Here is a 26,512-nt window from a genome sequence, read left to right as displayed (position 1 = left end):
ATGGATATATGGAATTTATGAATGAAGTTTTGGTGTAGTGTCTGTTCTGTGAAGGTGAAGAGGGTGTGTGGCTTGGTGGTTTTAATATTTTTTGGATATGTTGGACTGTTGGTGAATGTATCTACCAGTATGTGTGTGGGTTTTTTTGTAAAACAGAGAATGCTAGGAATCCATCAAGCTGACACGTAATCAAAATGTCTAGGAAGGGAGACTTGTTATTTTTCTTTCCTAAGTTAAACTGGATCCTCGGGTGTTGTAGTGCTATAGTGGCTAACTACTTCATGGAGACCTTTGAAGAGACACTTTGCTCCATTGTTTGGCTACATTATGTGGATGATGATGTCTTACCTGTAATTTTTCTTGCCATTTAATTGCAGTCACTTCTGATGTTTGTTCATATTTGAGTCAGTATATCTGTATGAAAGTACCAAATAATCGAAATCTGTTTTCAGCCTGATGAATTCCATAATGTTCTACATTACATACTGTAGGACATACTGTAATGTTCTATACTATGTTAATGTGTGTGTGTGTTTCCAATCAGATCAGTACTTAAAATTTCCTTGATTTTAAACTTTCAGAGTGTTGTTAAAAATATTGCAAACTTTTTTTTTTTTGTTGTAGTTATTATCTGTTTGCAAATTTTTTAATAAAAGAAAGAAATTATTATTATTATTATTATTCAGGCCTCCATGGAGTCAAAAGACTCATCGTGGGAGGTCCTTCTTAAGAACATAAAGTCTGTCAAGACTCATTAAGGGGAGGTTCCCCCTAAGAAACACAAAATCTATCATACCACTCCTTAAACTCTTTGACCATTCTCGCCCTCACCACTCTATCAGGCAATGCATTCCACGGCTCAACCACCCTCCATGCAAAGAAACCATTCCTCACCCTCTTGCTCACAGTTTCCTTTCGTAACTTCCAGGGATGGCCTCTTGTCATCACTCCTTCCCGCTGTTCAACCAAGTGAAACAACTCCCCAGTGTCAGCGCTGTAACCACCTCTCAACAGTTTAAAAGTCTCAATCATATCACCTCTCCTTCTTCTATCTGCCAAACTCTGCAGTCCACATTCCCTCAACCGATTCTCATAACTATCCTTGTACAGTCCTGAGACCATCTTTGTCATCCGTCTTTGTATCTTTTCCACAGTTAATTTATTCCCTTCAAATCCTGGGGACCAAATCTGAGAACAATAATCCAAGTGTGGTCTGATCAGAGACTTATACAACGGAATGATAACCCTCTTATCTCTGCAGGTCAGTGTCCTTCTCATAATTGCAGCAATCCTCTGTGTTACCTTCACCACCTTTGCAATATGTCCCCCTAAACTTCAGGTTCTATCAATCATCAACCCTAGATCTCTTGTCTCCCCTACTTCCTCCAGTATAACTCCTCCCATAGAGTATGCAGCATCCCATCGATGTTTCCCAAACCTCAAGACCTTACATTTTGCTGCATTAAACTGAAACCCCCATTCATTTGCCCATCTATCTAGCTTATTCAAATCCTCTTGCAGGGTTACCACATCTGCACTATTACTAATAATCCTTCCCAGTTTCGCATCATCTGCAAACAACTGAATATCCCCTTGCAATCCACTGGCAATATCATTGATATAAAGGTTAAACAATATAGGTCCTAGTACTGAGCCCTGTGGGACCCCACTTGTTAATTAATTAATTAATTAAAAAAGTGATGTTAATTAAATAGTTAATTAATTAAAAAAGTTTAAGACTGGCCTATCTGTAGTTATATTATCAAGCCGTAACTTCTGATTACCATATAAACAGATGAAAGGTCAAAAAAACTAAAACTCCATCCTGTTTTATAAGTTTTATTTTCCTTATTATATTTTATACAAATAGAAAACGAGAAAAAAATTGAAATACAAAGCATAGCATATTGAAACATTAAAATTGTTTGTCCATATTTTATCAAAAATGTAATATAATCATTAACGTAGACATATATCTGAACGTTGCTATATTAAAATCTACCATTTAATAAATCATATCGTTATTTCCTCCTCACTGGTGTATTAATACATGAACTCTCATGATCATAATCATGGTGACCAAAAAAAATATTTAATTTTAGTGGAAAGTTTGCTGTGATCAATTTCTATTACCATACCATTCATGTTGTAGAGGTTATAATGAATTATAACGTAGAATTATAATGATTGCTAACAGAAATTCACCACAGCAAACTTTCCAACAGTATTAACTATTCGTTGAAGATACCAAGCTATTTTATGTGTATATAAATATAAACTGGGTGTTAATCCATTTCCCAAGTAAGTCAAGTTTGCGCCTGCAAGTAGTGCAAGTCTTAGTATTAACTATTCTTTTGGTCCCTATGAGTTTGATAAAGTGAGAGTTCACTGCGTTATGAATTTACTCACTATAACAACCCACCAAACACCAATAACAGTATTATAGTCAGTAGCTAATTCTCTGTTGACTGTAGAGAATTAACCATAGTGATTCTTGATTGATTGCATATTAAAACTAACTCATGTTTTTTTTTTTTTTTTTTTGAATATTTTAATTCTTTAAATAATCAGTTATTTTTAACTTGAAAGTAATTTATAAATACTTTATTTTACAGAGCCCGTTCTGTTTATGAACGAGCTTTGGATGTCGATCATAGGAATGTTACCTTATGGCTAAAATATGCAGAAATGGAAATGAAGTAAGTCATTATGAATATTTTACTAAAAAGAAAAGCTGTAATATGCCACTCAGTAGTTTCCTTGTTTCACCCTACCAATTAATCTTAGCTATGAAAATATGACATATTTTTAGATGTTGAAGTATTTGAGTTAGGGACTGAGTGTAGTGTGTTAGGTTTTCATTAACAGACATTCTTGGGAGTTCATGGAATCAGCAGTATTACAATTGAGTAACAGATATCTTTTAAGATGGTGTTCTGAAAAGTTCTCCGCCTAACAATGAAAAAACAAATTTATAATATCAAAATTATTTTTATTTTTCAACATAATCTCCCTTAAGACTAATACATTTATTCCATCGATGCTCCAGTGCCATTATCCCATCCCTGTAGTGGTTCTCAGTAAGATCTGCAAAATACCCCTCTACAGCTGCAATCACCTTTTGATTCGAAGAAAACCGCTGACCAGCGAGGAAGAGTTTTAGTTTAGGGAAGAGATAGAATCAGAGGGAGCCAAATCTGGGGAATAGGGTTGATGTCCCAACAATTCATAGTGCAGATCCCTTAATTTTCCCATTACCAAAACACCTTTGTGGGTAGGTGCATTGTCCTGATGGAAGATGGAAGAGAATTTTTTCCTTCTGCAAACCGGGTCTTTTCTCAAGAATTTTTTTCGTCTACTCTGTTAAAAGATTGGAATAATATTCCCCGGTTATTGTTTTACCCTTTTCAAGATAATTAATAAACAAAATGCCTTTAGCATTACAAAACACCGATGCCATGACCTTTAATGCTGATGGAACCGACTTTGTGTCCTTTGGCACCGAACAACCAGCTTCTGTCCACTGTTTTGACTGCTGTTTAGATTCCGGTGTGTAATGGTGAATCCAAGTCTCATTCATAGTAATAATTCGACGCACAAAATCAGTTTTATTCTCGTTAAAATGCTCCAAGCACTGTTCAGAGATTTTCATGAAAGTGCGTTTTTGATCTGCTGTGAGCAAGTGCGACATCTGTCTTGTGCAAAGCTTTTTCATTTGCAATTCTTCATGCAAAATATATCATACACGTTCTTTTGAAATGCCTGTAGTCTCAGCAATTTCACGCACTTTGACTCACCAGTCATCCAACACCATATTGTGCACTCGATTAATGATTTCTTGTGTTGTTACACTTGTTGGATATCCTTCATGTGGATCATTTTCAAGGCTGGTACGGCCACATTTAAACTCGGCAGCCCATTTCTTAATTGTTGAAAATGAAGGAGAAGAGTGCTTATAAGCTTTTATGAGCTTCGAATAAATTTTTTTTGGCAGTAAACCTTTTTTTAACAAAGAATTTTATAACCGCACGATACTCAATTTTATCCATTTCAAGGGATACAGACACTTTTTCTTCAGACAGCTGTATAAAACAAACTACTTGATAGAATGATTTGCAATTTCCCATGGATGCTTATGACAGATGTACCAACTTAGAAAAAAAAATCTTGCTGATAGTGTTGCCATCTATGGTCGAGGCCGAGAACTTTTCAGACCGTCCCTGATATTAATTACCTGAAATTCTTTATAGACAAATTATGAAGACTACAAGCCGTGTTAGAATTAATTACTTTAATTTCCTGACATTTCGACCTTAGTATTAAGGTCATCATCTGGAGTATATACATATATATATAGAGAGAGAGAGAGAGAGAGAGAGACAAGCTATATTACATTTCAAACAGTATGCTAAAGAGACGATGATTTGATCAACCTTTATTTTACTGGCCTGATCTCTGGTGGGAAAAAAACCTACATCAAAGCTATATTCTATTTATAACATATTGTTATAAATAGTTATAGTTAAATGTTATAAATAGAATATAGCTTTGATGTAGTTTTTTCCCCACTGGAAGCTAGTTTTTCCACAGTGGAATTACAGTTGATCAAATCACTGTGTCTTTGGCATACTGTTTAAAATGTATTATAGCTTGTCTCTCTATATATATGTTTATACTCCAGATGATGACTTTAATTTGAAAGTCGAATTGTCAGGAAATTAACGTAATTAATTCTAACTCTAACACAGTTATAGTCTCCATAATTTGTCTGAAAGGAATGCTGATCTCTGAGTAACACTAATGGAAAGGAACCTGAAATTCTGTGCTTAATTTATATTATGATGTCATTAGGAATTACTGATTAGTCAGTCCTTTGTACAACAATGGATTTTTGTCAAAATGAAATGTGAGGCATTTAAAAAAAAATTATGTACCTACTGGATTTGGATAGTTGTTGTTACTTTAAGAAATTTTATTGTGATTTAAAATTATTAATTGCTGTGTTTTGTAAAGACATTCTCGCAACGCTAACGGAGAAGACATGTTAGCCATTATACATAACTTCTTGCTTGCCACTTTCGTGCAGTGCGCATGCTCACCGAGGAGTTTGATGGGTGATTGATAGCTGACAGAGAGAGAGTGTTCAGTATCGAGGTAACAGAAACAACAAGATAGCGTTCGGTATCAGAGAACGGGGGATATACAAGGGAGAGCTAATGGAAGTTTAAGAACGCAGGACAGCAAAATTTTATTCTTAGGAAATTAAGTTTTTATGTGACAGTCGGGGGCATATTAATAGAAGATTCCGAAAAAGGAATCGTAGAATTGTGAGCCTTTAAAGTGGTGAAGTTAAGACTGTAAAGAAGTGTTGGTAAATAAAAGAAAATATTGCGATTTACGTTTTATAGGAATGTTCGAAGAAATGCTGATTGAAAATTTCATCTGTTTTAAGGATGCCGGATCTATCTATTATTTCTACTGGAAAAGGAGACGGAATTTAGAAACTTAGATAAAGCAGTAGAAGAAATTTTTTTTTGCTGGTACAAAAATTGAACTGCATGAGGTAAGAGCCTATACTTTGGTGACTTCAGAATATCTTACTTCAGAGTCAGGAGGAACAATGTGTGCGACATAAGGGTGATGAGAAATGATTCTATGGAAAAAGAAGAAGTCAATCTTATATCTTCGGGAAAAAAAGGTCTTAACAAAGAACCTATGAACATTTTGTTATTGTGTAAACAAGGAATTTAATCGAGTAGATGTGATTAAGCATATATGTTAAACAAACCAGTAGTAGTGAGTCAGAGAATGGGTGATCTCTAAAGTGTAAGTTTATTTTAAAATGCCTTGGATCCAGTTAATTTTGTAGTTAGTTGTGTAATTTTATTTGAAGTGTATATATTGTTTTTGTTTTATTAAATGTGTATATTTTCAGATTCTGAAAGAAACAGTTAAAGGTCATTGCAGCAATCGTAATTGAATCCTTGTGCATATAAATAAAAACAATTGGAAATAGAAATAATCGTTATACAGAAAATCTGATAACAAATGAGGATTGATAAAAATTAAATAATAAATAAAATAATTAAAATCTAACATCTTTATAACGAAATGGTGCAGTCGGCAGGATAGATAATTATCAAAATAATTGAATAATTAAAATCTCTTTATAACAAAATGGTGCAGTCGGCAGGATTGGTTGTCACTTAACTTTATTTTAGACTCCAGAAAGTAAATCTGGACTCAAGTAAAATGGCTACAGGAGATAATAATTTTAGTTGTGAAGTTTCTTTAGTTAAAGATAAGGAATTTTTTTAAGTTGGTTAATTCATACCTGGTTAATACCTTCTTTCTCAGGAGATAGTAGTGAAAGCATAGAAACATTTTTTAGATATGCAGAAAAAATGAGAGATTTAGGAAAATGGTTAGATTTTCATTCGTTAATTATGCTTTGTAATAAATTATTGGGCAAAGCCAAAACATTCTTAAACACATTCCCTTTGCTGAGAGACACTGATAGTTATGGAACATTTAAAAGTTTGCTAATATCAGAATTTTCAAGTGTAAGAAAATTAGGGCCTAACATTTGGAAAATTCATCAGTTCATCCAAGGTAATAGGGAGTCTGCTTCAGAGTATTACCACAGACTTTGGAGCATTGCTCATAAATTTAATGTTTCATCTGAAGAGAGATCCTCTTTAGAATGGTTACTGTTTAATTAATTTAGGCACATGACTTACGTAAATTCGCAGTTACGTAATAAATCTATTAGCGAATATGAACACATTTGTGGCTTTATGCAGCTGTGTCTTTGACAGCCTTATTACAGTACAGTACAGTAGTAGATGCCTCGCACGGTTAGCTCAGTCACTTGTTATCACTCCTAGTTTCGTTGATTTTTGCCCTTAAAATGGAATGCAAACCCAAACCCAAATGCACTGGTAATAAATCTAAAAAACAAAGGTCTGCAATTACTTTAGAAGAAAAGTTAAAAATAATTCGTATGTATGAAGGCAGGAAAATTCTATCATCAATGGCTCTGGAAATAAATTGACCTATTTCGACAGTGAATACAATAGTGAAGGATAAAGTACGTATTGTTGAAAGCACGAAAGGTGCAGTAGCTTTGAAGGGAACAATTATTATTAGCAAGAAGAGGCTGGGACCGATATCAGAGATGGAGAAATTGTCTCACTGGATCGATGATCTAATACAGAACCAGATACTGTTAAGTTTACTGATTATCCAGGAGAAGGCTGTGTGTGTGTGTGTGTGTGTGTGTGTTTGTGTATATAAAAGAGCAGGATTTAAAAAGAGTAGATTTAAAAAGATTTAAAAGAGCAGGCCAGCATAACGGATGTGGAGAGTACATTTAAAGCTAGTGCTGGATGGTTCGAACGATTCAAGAAACGTACAAATCCACACAGTATCAAAATCGCGGGTGAGGCAGCAAGTGCAGATACAGATGCAGCAAGTCGATTTCCCGAACTTCTGGCAGAAATAATTGAAGATGGGGAATGTTTGCCTGATCAAATATTTAATGTCGATGAAACAGCTCTGTTTTGGAAGAGGATGCCGACATTGACATTTATTGCAAAAGAGGAAAAATCTATGCCTGGATATAAGGTTGCAAAAGATCGGATCACTGTTATGATTGGCAGCAACGTTTCAGGGGACTTAAAACTTAAACCACTTACAGTGTACCATTCCCAGAGACCGTGACCTTTAAGAACATTGATGCAAGTATGCTGGCCATAATCTGGAAATCCAACACCAAGGCTTTGGTTACACGTGCAGTGTTTGGAGATTGGTTCAATAACCACTTCATTCACCAGGTGAAGGAATATTATGCGAAGAAAGGAATCCCATTTAAAGCGCTTCTTCTCCTGGTCAGTGGTCTCCCAGAAGAGTTGGATGACTTTCATCCTGATGTAAAAGTTGTTTACCTTCCTCCTAGAACTACCTCGCTATTGCAACCTATGGATCAAAGCATTATTGTGACCTTTAAAGCCTACTATTTGCAGTGTACGTTTTCCCAACCAATCAAGGCCATTGATGGTGATAAGGGCATTACGCTACGTGATTTCTGGAAAAATTATATCATTAATGCTATCAAAAACATCGGGATGGCTTGAGATGATATCAAGCAGACAACAATGAACACTGTGTGGAAGAAACTCTGCCCAGAAATGGTCCATAATTTTAAGTGTTTTCACGGAAGGAGAGCAAACATTCACTGATATGGGTGCTGAGTTGACACAAGAATTACAGCAGGCGATAGAGATGTGTGTGTGCAACTGGCACAGCAATTAGAGCTGGAAGTGGATAATAGTGACATTAACAAGCTTCTTTTGAGTCACGATGAAGTATGATGATCTTATTCAGTCAGAGGCATTCCGAAGTAAATACTAAGCCGATTAAACCGCCAGACATAAAGAAATTTACGATAAAGGGACTAGCCGAGGTTTTTATCTTGTTAGACGTAGCGTTAACAAAATCAGAATTGATGGAACCGAACACTGAGCGGTTCGAAAATGTTAGCCGCCGTATGTATTCTGATATGTCTACAAGGTTAAAATCGTGCGAGAAATTATTTTTTTTTAAAACAATTTTTGCTAAGGATTTTCCAGTTTTTTTTGTCGAAATTTATAAGAAAAAAAAACGTGCTTAGTAAGATGTAGAAATATAAAAGAATAAATTAGCATTAGAATGCACCTGCACTTTAGACTTGTTTGTAAAAGCTTAATAGGAGTTAAGCCGGATTAGCACAGAATACCACCAAAATCATAACGTCAAGCGACCAGCGATGACGTCAATTCTTTCATTACTTCTGGCTAATCCGGGAATACTCTTACTTAAGAACAAAGGAAGGAAAATGGAATAAAAGGCAATGCAGCACACGGTTCTGGGCTGTTTGGTTCTTGGTCTCTTGCTTGGCTCTTCACCTACGAGGTCTACAAGAGATCCTTCCCTAGTTCCAGGATGATCACTCTTCCCACCGCCAGCAGCTTGCTCTAGGCTCCCGGTAGCTACAGCAGAACCCCAGTGCATCTGACGAAGGGAAAACTCTCGAGGATTGACTGGATGGAAGGCTCTATGTGTGATACGGAATAAATCGAAGTTTCCTCTTAAGTTTGTTAGCAAGTAAGCCATTATTTTGTTTGGGAATATGTTATATGATTGTAACTCAAAATCGTAAAGGATTGAGAGAGGTTACTTGTTAACTGGCGGTTATATTGAATTTTGAATAAGGGAAGAAATTGTATTATTAAGTATGTCTAATTCATAAGTTGCTTGTGATAATATCTGAATTAGTATCAATTATCAATTAAGTATTGGATGTGTTGGAAGAAAGTTAATGTAATCCCTCCTGGAATAGCAAGTAATATTGTGTGTTAAAGTACTTTTATGTTATTTGATTAAGTGATTAAGTTATTTTCTGATAGTGAAAGCACTAGTTTCTGTTGATCGATATTGTGCGATTGCTCAGGGACTTACGTTAGATAGACTTATTACACGAGGTCTACTGAGCATTCGCACAATATCGATCAACGTAGATAGATAAAATAGATAAAGGGATAAGTAAAGAAAGTAAATATTTTATAATGGCGCAGTCGACAGGATTTAATTCATGTAACAAATCGGTCAAATTTGTGAATTAAAGTGAGCAAGTTTTGTTACAGAATCAGGCAGTTATAAAATTTAAAAGGGTTTTTAGAATTTTTTTTTTTTGTGAAAATTTTGAGATTTAATTCACAAGTATGAATCAATCTACTAGTACAGGCATGGATGATGTTGCATTCTTCAGAACTATTAATCCTCAACAAGTTCTTTCACAATTTTCTGAAGAAGAAACTGAAGACGTCTTAGCTTTTTTTAGCTTCGTCGAAGAACTGAGGAAAGTTGGTAGATGGACAGATTTCCAATTATCTTGCTAAGGAGCAAACTGGTGGGAAAGGCCAAGAGCTTCCTGTATTCATCCCCAATTTTGAAGGATATCTTGAAATACACTAACTTTAAAGAAACTTTAATTTATCAGTTCTCCAAAATAAGAAGTTTAGGCCCAAATATACGGAAATTGCATAGATGTGCTCAAAAGGAAAATGAGAATGTGACTGAGTACTATAATAGGTTACTGACAGTTGCCAACAGTCTGAGCGTCCCTAATGAGGATAAGCCTCACCTAGAATGGGCAGTATTTTATCAGTTTAGACTAGGGGTAAAACAAGAATTGAAAGAGATGGCCTATAAGAAGAAAATCACGAATCTTGAGGAATGTTTTCTCACCCTGAAGGAGAAAGAACAGATGCTTGGAGATATTCGTCCCGCATCTACTAACAGCAGTATTAACGTGAGTAAAGAGGCAAATAATTCCACTTGCGAAATTATGAATGAAAGGGTATCAAGCACATGTAAGGGAAAGACTACTAAGGATCAAAAGGTTATTGAGGAAGGAGAAAGGTCAGTCAACGTCAATCAAGTGACTGAAAATAAAACTAACATCACAAAAGAAGTGGGGGCTAACTAACATGGAAGAAGTACGTTCTATAGTTAAACAAGAAGTTGAACGGCTACAACAGCCCTTCATGAACCACCTTGATGCTGTACTGAATCGGCTGGCAGCAGTGATGGTAGGGACCTTGGAATCAACTATACCTCCAACAGAGAAGACTAATGAGATAATCAGACAGGAGGTCGAACATCTACAACAGCCGATGATAGACTGTTTTGATGATGTTATACAGCAGTTGGCTGCAGTAACAGCAAAGACTTCTGAAGTATCTCTGTCTCAATCACTGAGAAATAATGAACAAGGAGACAGAAGCATTTATGAAAGTATTCCCCATATGTTTTAGTTTCAATAAGATTGAGCACATAGCTCGCAACTGTTTTAGTAAGGAGACCTTTCAATAGAAATAATAGATATGAGTCGAGGATTGGGCACACTCCTCATAATTATAAAGGTAAACCATGGAGCAGAGGACAAAGGAATCATGAACAACAAGGAAAGTCGAACATGATAATTAAAGGGAAGATTCAAGGATCGTATTGTGACATGTTATTAGATACTGGTTGCAACGCCTCTATCATAAATGAAGATTATTTCCAAAGAAGAAAATCCAGAATATGGAGAGGCATTACCAAGCTGAAGAGACCTATCGGATTATCGGGACTCTCAACTTCTGCATTTTATGCAACCAAGAAGGCTAAGTTGAAAATATACTTGCCAGAATTTAATTTGTGTTTGTCAAGAGTTGGTTCTTCTCGAGGCACTTCACACGAGCCCCATATTATTTTAGGAACAGGCACAAGTTCTCTTGTGACTTCTCTAGAAATGAGTTATTTCTTATGGGAAATAAATGGTTTGGTAGAGAGAACCGAAGATTTGAAAATAGAGTTGAGAAATTTCACGAGGAAAGACAGCAAAATAAAAGTAATGTCAGGCCAACTGAAAGAAGCAATGACGTTTCTAGAAATAACCATATTGAATCTGAAATAGCTTCAATTTCAAAAGTGAATAATCAATCTGAGACTTATCATATATCTAGCTAAATTTATTTATTTATTTAGCATATGGCATAATAAAGACACATGACATCAGAATATATAAATACATATTTGTGCAGACAATAAAAATGAAACAAGTAATGCACATATACAAATATCAGGTAAAAAAAAGTCTAAAATTTTAAGTCTAGTTCAGATAGCCAATCAAGAGCTGAAGGATCTGCTTCAAAAAAGTCTCTCAGGTCACTAGGGTAGCTCTTATGCTGCAGTTCTCCACAATGTGCCAGATGGTTTGATTTATGGCCCCACAGTCACATTGGCGTGTAGGAGATCTTCCTAACTTGTATAAGCTGTCTGCACAGATACCATGTCCTGTGCGTATCCTATTTAGGCTTTTCCATAGGTGACGTGGAAGCTCAATCCCTTTCGGATTTTGGTTGGGAAGGATATACTTGTTTAAGTCTGGTGGCGATTTTTCTTTCCAAGTTTCTAGCCATTTTGAATTAACATTGAAATTGCTATTGACTAGTTCTTCAGCCAGTATTAGTGGAGACTGTCAGGATTTAAGGCAATTCATGTTTATATATGGGATGTCTCCATGTATCGGCAACAGGGGATTGCTGTTTATTTTTTTGTATTCTTTTACTAGAGCATTTTGTCTGTGCAAGTTCGGTGGTGCAATATTGCTCAAAGTTGGAAGCCAGTAGAGGGGGTGGATTTGACACAACCTGTTATTGTTCTCATTGCTGCATTTATTTGTGTGTCGATTTTCTTTATATGAGGACTGTTTAGCCATACTGGTGAACAATATTCTGCTGCAGAGTAGACTAATGCCAATGTGGATTATCGCAGTGTAATAGCAGAAGAACCCCATGTAGAACCACACAGTTTTTGTATGATGTTGTTATGGGTTCTGATCTTTAAAGAGAGATTCTCAAGATGTCTTTTGAAAGATAGTGTTCTGTCCAGGGTGAAAACCCAGATATTTAAGGAAATCTTGGTACTGTAGCATTGTATTGTTAAAGCTGATCTGAAGTTTCCTATTTGCCAATTTGGTGTTTAGGTGAAAAGAGCTAACCTCGGTCTTATTGAGGTTTGGTGTTAGTCTCCATTTATGAAAGTATTCCCCAATGGTTCTAAGGTCATTTGTGAGAATATCTTCTGTTACTTCAATGCTCTTGTGTTGGATGGTGAGGGCTATGTCATCAGCATGAGCAAATTTTTTTGACCTAGTTGTCGGTAGATCAGATGTATATAAGTTGAATAAAATTGGTGCTAATACTGAATCCTGTGGGAGCCCATTATTCACCTTTCTCAGTTTGCTCATTTTGTTTCCCAGTACCACATGGAAGAACCTGTCAGGAAGCATGTTACTAATAAGTCTATGATGGATTGGCATGGTATGACTTGTATCAGCTTGTATAGCATCCCCTCTTTCCATACTGTGTCGTATGCAGCAGTAAGGTCAACAAACACAACAGAAGTTTTCAAACATCTCTGGAAGCCTGCTTCGATAGGTGATATTGCTTTAAGTGTGACAAGTTGTTAAAGGAAATATTACAGACACGTGGTCTTACAAGAATTGCCTTCATACGAGTAGTAATTGTAATTTGTATTGAGAATTGTCATTGAAGCATAGAACCTGATTTACTTGAATCACTAGTTTTAACCTTTTGTACATTTTATAATGAATAAATTGTTTTCTTGTTTAAATAATTTGCCTTATTCCTGTTACCAACTGCACTGCTCATAAAATTCGAATGTGTGTCCTTGAATAGCCACGACTGAAGAACAGAAGTTTACGTTGCTAGATTTAATTTAGAGAGGAAGATTCCATGATTAACTGAGAGTTTTGCTTTGGAAGGGCAATCATATCCATGGCCGGCGGAAGCGGGCATGCGGTGCACGTAGGTGCCGCTACAAGGGGGGCGCCGCCGCCGGGACATGGTTCGTAAGTTCATTTTTAAGAAACAAAATTTTTATCATAAAAACAAAAAATTCTTAGAATGATCAATATTAAAATAAATAAGGCCGGATACACCGAATAATAAAAAATAATTTTATATTGCCGCCTCTTTGATCAACCGGCTGTTTATAATTTTGCAGCGAGAGCAGGCTAAATGTTTGCTTGCAGAATGTTGTGTCTACTGCAGTCTATCTAAAGTGCAACAGTGAACGGTTTTTATGCGCAGAAACGAATTTTCGTACAAAACATTTGTTGCTAGTTAACCAGTCATAGGATACACATCTCAGTACGCTACTGACAGTAGCGCAGTGTGGACTATTATTTCGTCTCTGTGTCGTGTTGTGTAATAATTTCTTGTGGGTATAAAATAGAAATGGAATTAAAAAAAAGTTATCTGGTGCACAAAATCGTAAGCATCATGCTGCGAAAGAAGCAGCTATTAAGAAACAAACTGTGGCTCTTAATAAATTTGTTAAAATATTAAAATATTCTGATGCAGATTGTAACCAACTCGATACATCAGAAATCAGAGTTGGAGAACCGTGAACATCATCCAGTTTGCATGAAACTACTATTGCAACTATTGAACAAGATAACAAGACACATGATTTAAGTGAAAAACAGTTAGGAGAAGATTTAGTTGTAGTTCACCACGAAACTAACACATTGTTAGTCTCTGTAAATTTAGAAGATCCAGGAGAATGGGGAAATATTGATGAAAAATTACAAGTCGTTTTAATTGAAATGGGGCCTGTTCAAAAGAAAAATATAATATATCCCTTTTACTGTTTTTTGCTTTTGTTGCAAACTTTTCACATCTACTGAATCAAGTAGTCTTGTAGAAGGTTATAACGATTGGAGAAATGTAAGTACAACTTTGCACAGACATGAGACTAGTTTAACTCACATGAAAAATTTCTTAAAATGGAAGGAACTTGATAAAAATTTAAAAAACAAAACTGCTATTGATTGCCAGACTCAAAGCATGTATGAAATGGAAAAGAAACATCGGACGAGTGTTTTAGAATGCTTGATTGAAATTATAAAATTCCTTGGTAGCCAAAATTTAGCTTTTCGTGAATTATCTGATAAATTATATGAAAGGAATAACGGCAATTTTTTAAAATTAGTCGAATTGTTTGTGAAGTTTGATCCCATTATGGAAAACCATGTTGAAAGGCCCTACAAAAACAATAGAGTACACTATTTGAGTAAAGATAGTCAAAATGAAATATTAGAAACTTTAAGTAACGCAATCAGGGATATAATTTTATTATCAATTTCAAAATCTAAATATTATTCCATAATTTTAAACTGCACACCGTATGCAAGTAAATCAGAACAAATGACCATTATTATTCGTTTTGTTTCCTGTGACAATGAAATTGTCAAGATCAGGGAAAACTTTTTAGGTTTTGCAGATATATATCAGATTCCGGGGTGCTAAGGGTCAAAGCTGTATAACTGAGAGGAGACCTCCACATAGCCTTTAAAGGCATGCGGAGATCCGACCAGGGCTTCTGACCTAATGTCCAATCCTCACCTTCTCATGGTGCACCCTGTTGGGTATCTACTTTGATACTGAACGAACGAGGATGGGCTGGCAATTTGGGATTTAGCCGACCAAATTGTATTCTTATTGGTTAAACCAAAATAAACAATGATGGTACAACATGACAAAATTTCATGCCGGCTGGGGCGTCGCCCGGTTAAACAAGGCCCCCGTTGTTTTCGCCAGGGAACCAGGGCGAACAGCGAAAAGTCAGCTACTGGAACAAATCTGAAAACAAACCCCAACTCAACATCACCAGAGTTAAAGATCGGTACTATCAATGTAAGAAGCCTGAATGGCAAAGAAATGGAGCTAGCTGAGGAATTAGATAAGTACCAGATCGACATAATAGGGGTGACTGAAACAAAAAAGACCAAAACTGGTGAGATCTTTCTGAGCAATAAATACAAAATGTTATATTCAGGCAATGACAATCAAGGAAAAGAAGGAGTAGCCATGGTATTCAACACAAAATACGAGGCTAATCTTCTTGAATGGCAGTCAGTCTCAAGTAGAGTAATGTGGGCAAATATGAGAATGGGGAACTGGACAATGAGACTTATTTGTGCCTATAGTCCCACAGAAGGTTCTACTAAGGTAGAAGTGGAGGAATTTTTTGAGTCTTTAGAAAAAGCAACTGACACAATGAAAAAGGAAAAGTTGGTCCTTGTTGGGGATCTAAATAGCAGAGTAGGAAATGATTGTGAGACATACAAAAATATTTTGGGAAAATTTGGAGAAAAGAGCAAAGCTAATAATAATGGCAAATATCTGTTGGATTTCTGCTCAGGACATGGACTGGTTATTACTAACACCATGTTCCAACATAAAAATGTGCACAAATTCACATGGAGAGAAGAGGCTAGGAATAAGAAAAGTCTCATTGACTATGTTATTGTTGATAGTGATGTTTTCTCCTTGGTGCAGGACACCAGAGTGTACAGAGGATTTGAAATTGGAAGTGATCACTATTTAGTCTTGAGCAGGATAAAATTGAATTTCATATTGAAAAGAATAACATGTAAGAAAGTTTTAAAGCGAATAAAAGTTGAGCAGCTCTCAGATGTGAACTGTAGACTAAAATACAGAAATATTATTGAAAAGAAAATGAAAGAGTTTGAGAACAGGAATCAAACCTTGGAGATTCAGTGGCAAACTCTGAAGGAAACATTGATTGATTCTGCCGCATATGGTGAGGTTGTGTGCAAGGATAAAAAAATCAGAACTCCCTGGTGGACACAGGAAGTTAAAGAGGCAGTGAAGGAAAAGAAGAAAGCATATCAAAAGTTCCTGTCAAATAAGTCAGCTTTTACTCTTACAGAATACAGAGACAAATGTAAGAAAGCTAAACAGTGTGTAAAACTTGCTAAACAAAAGTCATGGGAGGACTTTGGCAAGAATATAGAAAATAAATATCAAGAAGGTGGCAAAATATTCTGGAGGTTGTTGAAGAAGCTTAGGAATGGAGGAAAGAGTGCTGTAAAAGGAGTTAGAGATGATAAAGGTGACATGAAAACGGGAGAAAAAGATATCCTTGAAGTATGGAGTAATTACTTTGAAAAACTGCTAAATGAAACAAGCAGTGATGATAGCACAGTGGTAAAAAACATTGACCAGGCATGCAGTCAGGAATACATATCCATACTTGAAGTAGAAAAAGCCATCAAAGGCTTGAAATGTGGAAAGGCAGCAGGAGTAGATGATATTCGACCAGAAATGCTGAAGTATGGTGGTATAAGAGTTTTACAGTGGCTGCACTGCATAGTTCAGAAAGCCTGGACAGAGGGACGAATTCCCGATGATTGGAGTAGAGCTCTCATAGTACCCATATATAAAAAGGGAAATAAAACTGAATGTGAGAATTACAGAGGTATTTCCCTACTGAGTGTTCCTGGCAAGATCTATGCAAGTATACTTGAGAAACGGTTGAGAAGAATTGTGGAAGAAAAGCTTGGTGAAGAACAAGCTGGATTCAGGCCAAATGGAGGCTGTCAGGATCAGATCTTCACTTTACGACAAATAGTCGAGAAAGCATGGGAATATAACAAAGATCTGTATTTAAGTTTTGTTGATTTGGAAAAGGCATATGACAAGGTGCCAAGAGAGAAGCTATTCAATACGCTGCAGTTATATGGTGTCAATGGGGCATTATATCAAGCGATACTTAGTCTTTATTTGAGTTGTGTGTCAGCAGTTAGAATTGAAGGAAGTACAGGAAGATGGTTTAATGTTAAATCTGGTGTGAGACAAGGATGTACATTATCCCCTCTGTTATTCATTATCTATATGGATCACATTATGAAGGAATGTGGTATTAAACCTGATATCAAAATTGGAGATGTTAATGTCAGCTCTTTGCTTTATGCGGATGATGTTATACTTCTAAATAAATCCGCTACAAGTCTGCAAGATTCTCTGACTAAATTGAATAGCTGTTGTAATAGATATGGTATGAAGGTCAGCAATAAAAAGACAAAGACAATGAAAATAGGCAGAATCATTGAAAATGTCAACTGTGTTGTGAATGGAGAACCTGTGGAACAAGTAAAACATTTCAGCTACTTAGGCACAATTTTTACTGAAGATGGTAAACTAAATATAGAAATAGACAACAGAATCAGCAAAGCTGGTATGGTGGAAAGTCAATTGAATAAATTCATATGGAATAAGAAAGAAATTAGTCGGAACACTAAATTAGCTGTATACAAGACAGTGTTCAAACCAATTTTAACTTATGGATCTGAGAGCTGGGTCAGAAGTAAAACACTTGACCAAAGACTAGAGACTGCAGATATGAGAGTCCTGAGAAAGATTAGAGGTGTGAACAGATGGCATCAATGGCAATATCATATTAAAAATGAGGATATTAGGAAAGAACTTGACATTGTCAGCATCCAGGAATGCGTTAGCAGAGCTAATCTCAGATGGTATGGTCACTTAAATAGAATGGGAGAGGAAAGATTAGCAAAACAAGTGTTCTCTGCCAGGTTGGCAGGAAAACGACCCAGAGGAAGACCAAGATATAGGTGGATTGATACGGTACAAAGTGCCTTAGACGATAGAAATATAAGATCTGATAATGTTGGAGTCTTGACAAGTAACAGACTGATTTGGAGGAAAATTGTAGATAGGAAGTTAGTAATGATGTAATTTTTTCATGTAGTACTGTCATATCCATTACACCCCTTGAGGGTACATGGCAGGAATTTGATGATGATGATGATGATTGTTGTTGTTCCATAATCCATTCAACGAACTCTCTTCGCTGTGTGTGGTCATTTTTAATAACCTTGAACTTTCAGCTGTCACGCTGTTTTTTTTTTCTCGTTGGCAACAATTTACCGCAGAAATGGCGCTAAATTTAAATCTTGTGTGAATTTTGGGACACCCTGTAGTACTATCATATTCTGTTCACCCCTTGAGGGTACATGGCAGGAATTTGATGATGATGATATCAGATTCCACAGGACATGGTTTATGCACAACAATAATGGAACAACTGGAAAAATGGAACATTCCCATTGAAGACATGCGAGGTCAAGGGTATGATAATGGGGCAAATATGAAAGGGAAAAAATATGGGCTCCAAAATTTGCTTTTGAAAAAATCCTCGAGCTTTTTACGTACCATGTGCTGCTCATACTCTAAATTTAATCATTAATGATGCAGCCAAAGTGAATGCAGATACAATTAGTTTCTTTGCAATTATTCAAAAAATATACAATTTCTTTTCATTCTCTTACAAACGTTGGGCAATCCTTTAAAAATTCGTAAAAAATTAAGATTGAAACAGCCATCAGAAACGCGATAGGAAAGTAAGATTGATGCAACCCTCTACGATATCAGTTAGGAGAAATTTACGATGCACTTTTTGAAATTTTAAATAATGAAAATTTTAATAAAGAAACTCAGCATGAAGCACAAACATTATGCTAAAATAAAGGACTACAAATTTATTTGCTCTCTTATAACTTGGCATGATTTACTTAACAGAATAAACCCTGTGAGTAAAATGCTTCAAGACAAAAATATGAACATACACTTGCTTTAGAACCTATCGAAAATTTAAAAATATTCTTACAAGAATATCGATCAGATACAAATTTTAAAGAAGTTCTAAAAACAGCAAAAGAACTGAGTGAAGAGGTGGATGGAGAACAAGAATTTAAAACTGGTACGAAAGTTCGACGACGAACGAAGACACGACAATTTGACTACGAGCATCGTGACGAAACGCCACAGTCACCAGAAGATAAATTTAGAGTGAATGTGTTTTATACACTTCCAGACATTGCAATGTGTTCATTAATAGAACGTTTTGAACAACTAATAACATACTATGATAATTTCAATTTCTTGTATAGATTACTTCAAATTAATAATGAAGATTTACAAAAAAATTGTGACGATTTAGAGATTCTCTTGAAGGACGGTGACAATAAAGACGTAAATGCAATAGAACTATATGACGAGTTATGTGCTTTCCGGGATATTTTTTGGAAGGATAATTTAAATATTCAAAACTCTTTCGATATTCTTAATTTTATTGTGTCCAATAATTTATCTTTCCCTAACTTTTCAATTGCTTTGAGAATACTGTTAACCTTACCTGTTAGTGTAGCGAGCGGTGAACGTTCCTTTTCCAAGTTGAAATTGATTAAAACCTACTTAAGAACAAGTATGCCAAAAAAAGCTTGTTAGTTTGTATTGAAAATGATATATGTGAGGAATTAGACGTTAAGACCATTATTTCTAATTGTGTAAATATGAAATCAAAAACCCTAAAATTTAAATTAAAAAATTTCAAGTATTTTATGTAATTTAATTTTATTTTCTGTTATTCTGTAAAGATGTTATTTTTTGAATACTTATATTAAATGTTCTAATTATTTCTGAATTCTTTTCTTATTTTCTCATCTATCTTGAGTTTCTTTTATTTTCCTAAGATAGTTCCACTTATAAAAATTATTAAAATTTTTTTATAAGAATTTAGTAACTTGTAAAATGCAAGAATTTTTTAAACTTTGGTTCAAATAAATTTTAACTTTAATTAAAATTCATTTTAATTTTGTTAGCGATTTGGGTCAGTTAGAAGGCTATAATCCTTGTGTCATTATATTCAACGATTAAAGTGAAGTGGCTTTATCAAAATTTGCTTTAACTTTTGAGAAGTTTTTGACTATTCGGGTTTTTGACGATTATCGTGCCTAGTCAACACCCTCGGTTTGTTACATTTCGTGAACCAACATGTGGCTGTTATGTCAAAATTTATTTAAGAAATTTCAAATAATTTAAATTTTTATTATCGTAAAAGAACCACCATGCCCGGATTGTTACAAGGGCGCTTAGATAGAAATTGCATGCAGGCGGCAAAGACCCAAGTGCCGGCTCTGATCATATCCTATCCACGAATTATGGTAGCGCAGCTAGAAATCAAATAAATTTTCAATTTAGAATAACTCCACTTGTTCAGACAAAGAGATTGGCTCTAGCCTGAGGCATTCTCTTAGTTCTGAAGTTTTTGCACATGAGAACAATAATATTTGCGGCCTTGTGACATGCGAAGTAAGTTGAGTGAGAGGATTGTGAGCTAAGAGATTAAATCAAGCAACGGATTATATACTTGGAATACGACTGTTAAGATTAATAAGTTAAAGTAGACCATTGAAGAATAAGTTTTGATTAGTATACTATCGTAGATTTAACAAAGGTGCCGCAGATGACAAGAATTAACAAGTTTTAATTAAATTTACATGGTTTTTGCAATGGTACAGCCAACAGGATAAAATCCACATTAAAATTCAAGTGAAGTGGATTGGGATAGTTTTGGCTTAAGGAATAGGTAATGTTTAGCAAGTAGCTTTTTTTTTGCAATTTGAAATTGAATTTATATGAATTGTGATACTACTGATTGTAAGCTAACTAGCACTGACATAGGTGTTAATAATTGGTGGATTTTTATATAGATAGAGTATTCATAGATATTATCTTAATATTAATCCTTCCATAGAGATGATCTCTGTTTCTAACAATTATTTTTTTTTATTTCCGAGTGTACCTATATATTATTATATGTATGTGTTCACTCCAATTGGCGTAATGATCTTAACTCTTTCTTTCAGAATTCAAATAATCACTGACTCAAGACCAAATACAAAATAAACGCATTTAATAAAACAAAAACAATATATATACACTTCAAACAATATTACATAACTAACTACAAATTAATTGGATCCAAGGCCTTTTTAAAATAAACTTACACTTAAGACGAAACACTTTGTTTTCAAAATGACAAAATGTTCATAGCCAGTTTTTCTCTCTCTGTCAAGGCCCTTCTCCAAAGACATATGACTTTATTCTTCATTTTTACAGGATCCTTTCTCATCACTTATGTAGCACACATTAATTCTTCCAAACTTAATTCTGTTTCTTTTCTTCAGTAGAAATAATAGTCAGATCCGGCGTCCTTAATACAGATGAAACGTCCTAATCAGAGTTTTCTCGAACATTCCTTTAGAATGTAAATAGCAAATTCTTCTTTTATTCACTAAATGCTTATTGACAATCTAACTCTTCCAATAAAAAAAACTTACAGTTCTACGATTTCCTTTTCGGAATCCACTATAAATTTTTCAGTTAGTGTTTCCTCCAATATTCCATTTAAAACGAATATAGCAATATTTCCCTTTTATTTATTCACATACTTATTCCACATTAAAACTTAATAGTTCCACGATTCCTTTTTTGGAATATACTATTAATTTTCCTCCGACTGTCACAATAAAACTTAAGTTTTTCTGAATCTAAATATCTGCTGGCCTGTGTTCTAAATTCCTTCGGAACGCTCTCTTGTTCACAGCCGTTACTCAGATACCGAACACTTTCTTGTCAGCTGTCAATCACTTATCAAACTTCTCGGCGAGCATGCGCACTCCATGAAACTGGTAAGCAAGAAGTTAGGTATAAATAATGGCTGACACGTTGTCCCCGTTAGCGACAAGAGAATGTCTTCATAAAACACAACCTTTGTAACTTTAAATTACAATAAAATTCTTGTCAGTAATATAAATATCAAATCTGGTAAATACATCAATTTTTTGACTTCTTTACATATCACTTTTGACAAAACAATTTCCATAACGGGCACATCGCAAGTGCCGACAATGCGTGTTTTGAAAACAAAACTAATAAACATTTTAACATAAACAATTTGTAAAAATATTCAGAATTTTAATTATGATTATTTTTACATAGGAATGGATGACAAGGAGTTTTTTAGGACTGTAAATCCTCACCTTGTTATTCCATCGTTCTCTGGGGGATGATAATGATGACATTCACTCTTATTTTGGTTTTGTAGAGGAATTAAGAAAAATTGGGAGGTGGACGGACTTCCTGTTACTGATTCTTCTAAGAAACAAACTGGTTGGTAAAGCAAAGATCTTTTTAAATACTTCCCCTATTCTTACAGACACGTTAGAGTATTCAAGGTTTAAGAATACTTGGATATCCCAATATTTCAAAGTGAGGAACGTAAGCCCCCAGTCTCTTTATAAAGAAACATGTGAAACTCTAACTTCATTCTCCTAACTTAAACAGATCCGACAGCTTACGTCTATCCCCTTTATGGGAGATAGTACTTTACAAATCAGCTTATCTTTCCTAACTTTTTATTGTGTAGATTTTTTTTTTTTTTTTGGTTAGGAAATTTATTGAACTTTTTAGTTATCTTACACCAGCTACTTAGGTGGAGGTTTTTGGAATTGTCAGTTATTGTTTAATTTGAGCTTAATATGTACTGAAGATGCGAAAATTATACTATTAAATAATCTTTATATGCGAGTTTTTTCCATTATTAATTTTGTATCCATACTAGAGATATTGATAGGTTAGTAGTTAGATATATCAGCTTATCTTTCCTAACTTTTTATTGTGTAGATTTTTTTTTTTTTTTTGGTTAGGAAATTTATTGAACTTTTTAGTTATCTTACACCAGCTACTTAGGTGGAGGTTTTTGGAATTGTCAGTTATTGTTTAATTTGAGCTTAATATGTACTGAAGATGCGAAAATTATACTATTAAATAATCTTTATATGCGAGTTTTTTCCATTATTAATTTTGTATCCATACTAGAGATATTGATAGGTTAGTAGTTAGATATATCAGCTTATCTTTCCTAACTTTTTATTGTGTAGATTTTTTTTTTTTTTTTTTGGTTAGGAAATTTATTGAACTTTTTAGTTATCTTACACCAGCTACTTAGGTGGCGTTTTTTGGAATTGTCAGTTATTGTTTGATAGTTCCAAAGTGCACCACTGTTGTACTTTGGAACTATCATACATTTCTTCCATTCCTGTGGTATCATTCCTGAGCTGAGATTCAAGTTATACAAACATGTGAAAGGTGGCTTAGCCATTTCGGTTGAGCATTCCTTTAGCAGATGTCCTGATATTCCATCTGTCCCTATTGACAAATTCTTATCCAGGTTATGCAACAACTCTTAACCTCATTTTCATGCACCTCTAGCTCTTCATCCGATGTAGCAATAGCACTGTACACTATGTTACATACACCTGGTTGATATATTTTATCAAAGTGAGCACTCATTAATTGAACAATCTCATAAACTTCTGACCTAGAGTAACATCTGCATTCAGTAAAGTTATTCTTACACATTCATTCTTTCTTTCTTTTGCTTGCAGCATAACAGTAAAATTCTTTTGGATTGCCTTTAGCCTGCATAGCCAATTTCTTTTCATGGTACAATTTAGCTTTCCGTAATAACTTATGAAATAACTTAGTTTTTATAATTACTTATGAAAAATCTTCCTCTAGATTAGTCTGCAATCTGTCAGGACTCCAATATTGTCAGATCTTATATTTTGGTTATATTATATTCAGATCTTCTAATGCACTTATAACTGCATCTTTCAACTTAGATCTTGGTCTTTTTCCTGACATCTGTTTTGTTAACTTTACTGTTTCCATTTTGTTTTAGTGACAATCTACCTGAAATTAGCCATACTTACACATTCCTGAATGTAAACAATGTCAATTTTTTTTTGGTATCGTCATTCATTTTTGCACGATTATGACATTGATGTTATCTTTTCATTCAATCAAATTTTTTTATAAAACTCTTATATCTTTGGTCTTTGATCAGCTGTTTTATTTCTAACACAGTTCTCAGAACCAGATCAGATCATCAACAAATATTCCAACAGAAAATTTCAGGTCAGGGAGATCAAATTCCTCCTTTGTTTATGTCAGATGTCTTTTATTACCCAGGGAAATCCCACCACCTTGTTTGTTGGAGACTTGAAGTGGCTTGTCATAATGTTTGGTCACGGAGCAAGGGTTTTAGTCCCCCCCTTTCCCCCCCTTCCCACATGCAGTGAGAGTGATATCCTCAGTGACATGCCAGTCTTACTGTAGAGGCACCCTGACCATCCCTAATTTGAGGGTGTAGCAGTGAAATGGTTCTGCAGGTTAGTTGCTGGTTATTGTACATTACTGAATTGGTTAGTAATGAATCTAGAGGCTTACCACATAACTGGCATCAAATCCTGTTGCCTGTTACTCTGCCAGTTTGTGACTGGAGGAAGACCAAGTACATTGTTCAGAGGGAACTGTCGAGACTATGTATGGACAGGAGACTGGGTTCTTACCAAAAAAAAAAAGTTTCTGTATCCACTTCATGAACATTCTGCCCTGAACAGCACCATAAATGATGTGTATCATCACCTGCAGTCATCTAAACCAGAAATATTATTCCTAACAGAACCCCAGCTGGCAACCTCAACAGCCACTGCCACCTTGGCTGCATATGCTACACATTACACAGTTCCTTCCACAGAAATGATATCCCATGTTAGAGATTGTAAGACTTTGAATCCCCTCCCCGATTTGATCTGCTTTGGCTCAAAATTTCTTTGCCAAAGTAACCTACTGTTTTCATTTGTTTTCTCTATTACTCTCCAAACTCTGTTAACCATTCTGGCTGCTTTCTGTCTAAAGTTTAGTTTTCTATAGTCGAAATACTCTAATATTGAGGGTAATCCTTCTTGGAGTGGGGAGGGGGGGGTAGTTCAACATGCACAACTCAAATTGGCTTCCCTTCTCTAATTTCACTGGTCAAGCATGCAGGGATGCTGAGGTGTTTGCCATTAGTATTGAGTTAACACAGATTGTCAATCACCCTAGCAGAATACCAAATAATCCCCTCTAATCTGCAACATACTTGATTGCTTCCTAACAAACTGTCCTTCCAAATATACTGTGGATGTCAGTTCTCTTGGTAACCTCATACAAGTTTCCTTTGCCATGGAACACTCTTCACCTACCAGTTCTCAGTTGTGTCCTGTGGTACTGTAAGGGGTGCCAAATGGGATGACCTCCTTCCCTTAGTACAACTGCTTCTTCAGTTCTAATTGAAACACCTGCTCAGACTAAATAACAGAAATCATTCTCACAAAAATGAAGACTTTTATCTCTCAGTCCACAGCCACCATCCAAGCTTTGGTTCTCAAAAAATTGTGCCAACACAGTTAAAAAAAAAAAAAAAGGCTCAAGACCAAAACTTTGAATGTCGACTTTGCTTATACTGCAACTCAGAACAGCTATAAAAGAATCAACAAATCCAAATCAGATTTCAAATGGGCCAAATCCTGCAAACTTGTCTCCTATCCTAATGGCAGTTGAGGTTTTGGGCCATTGGACACAATTTTTGTCCATCCATGTTTCCACTCCTCTCTCACCTTTGGATGGCAGTCACCTTACCTAACGACAAGGCCAACTTACTGGCATTACTTGTCTCTTCCATCTTCTGCATTGATGACTTGGGCTATAGAATATGCCTAAGTCACCAATATGAAACAAGGAATATGCCCCCCCCCACTCTATGAAGAACTGCTCACTCCATGTCATCCACAGTTCTTCTTCCAGAACGACATCCAAAGAATCCTTACTTAATAACCTGAAGGCAAACAAGAGGCATCTGGTCCTGATGATATTCCACATATTTTGCTAAAAACTTGTGCCCCAGAACTAACTCCCATCCTGCATTGCCTCTTTAATCTGTCCTATGCAACTGTCATCTACCTTACAGCTTGGAAACAGGCCCAAATCCAGCTGGTCCCAAAGAAGTATGATAAAAGTCATCTAATTAATCCATTGCTATCATTTCCGTTCTCTCTAAACTATGGAGAAGGTCATCAACAACCAACTACTGCATCACTTGCAGACCTATCGACTAATAAGTGACAAGGAATGTGGATTCCACCATTTCTGATCCATAGCTAATCTAGATTTCACTGTCTACCTATGAACTCAAGCTAGGGAAAAATTCAGATAGACTGATGTAGTTGCTCTTGACATTTCAAAAACATTTTGTTCACCATGACACTACATGCCATGGTAAATAGTCTCCTCTCCTCAGATTTCCCCACCAATGCAGGAGTATCCCCAGGGTTCTGTACTTTCAC

At 35.4% G+C, this 26,512-nt stretch overlaps 1 protein-coding gene across 1 annotated transcript in view; it reads left to right on the top strand.

Moving 5' to 3' along the window:
- Positions 1-26,512, top strand: part of crn (pre-mRNA splicing factor crn) — a 300,399-nt gene that overhangs the window by 79,735 nt on the left and 194,152 nt on the right. The window contains exon 5 of the mRNA XM_090398753.1: positions 2,616-2,699. Coding sequence (XP_090254879.1) covers positions 2,616-2,699 — 84 coding nt within the window. The remainder of the gene's footprint in view (positions 1-2,615; positions 2,700-26,512) is intronic.

Source organism: Typopeltis vanoorti, chromosome 10 (assembly GCF_054136105.1).
Source record: "Typopeltis vanoorti isolate ZY-2024b chromosome 10, IOZ_Tvanoo_1.0, whole genome shotgun sequence".
NCBI lineage: Eukaryota > Metazoa > Arthropoda > Arachnida > Uropygi > Thelyphonidae > Typopeltis > Typopeltis vanoorti.
This window is presented reverse-complemented; position numbering and strand designations above follow the sequence as displayed.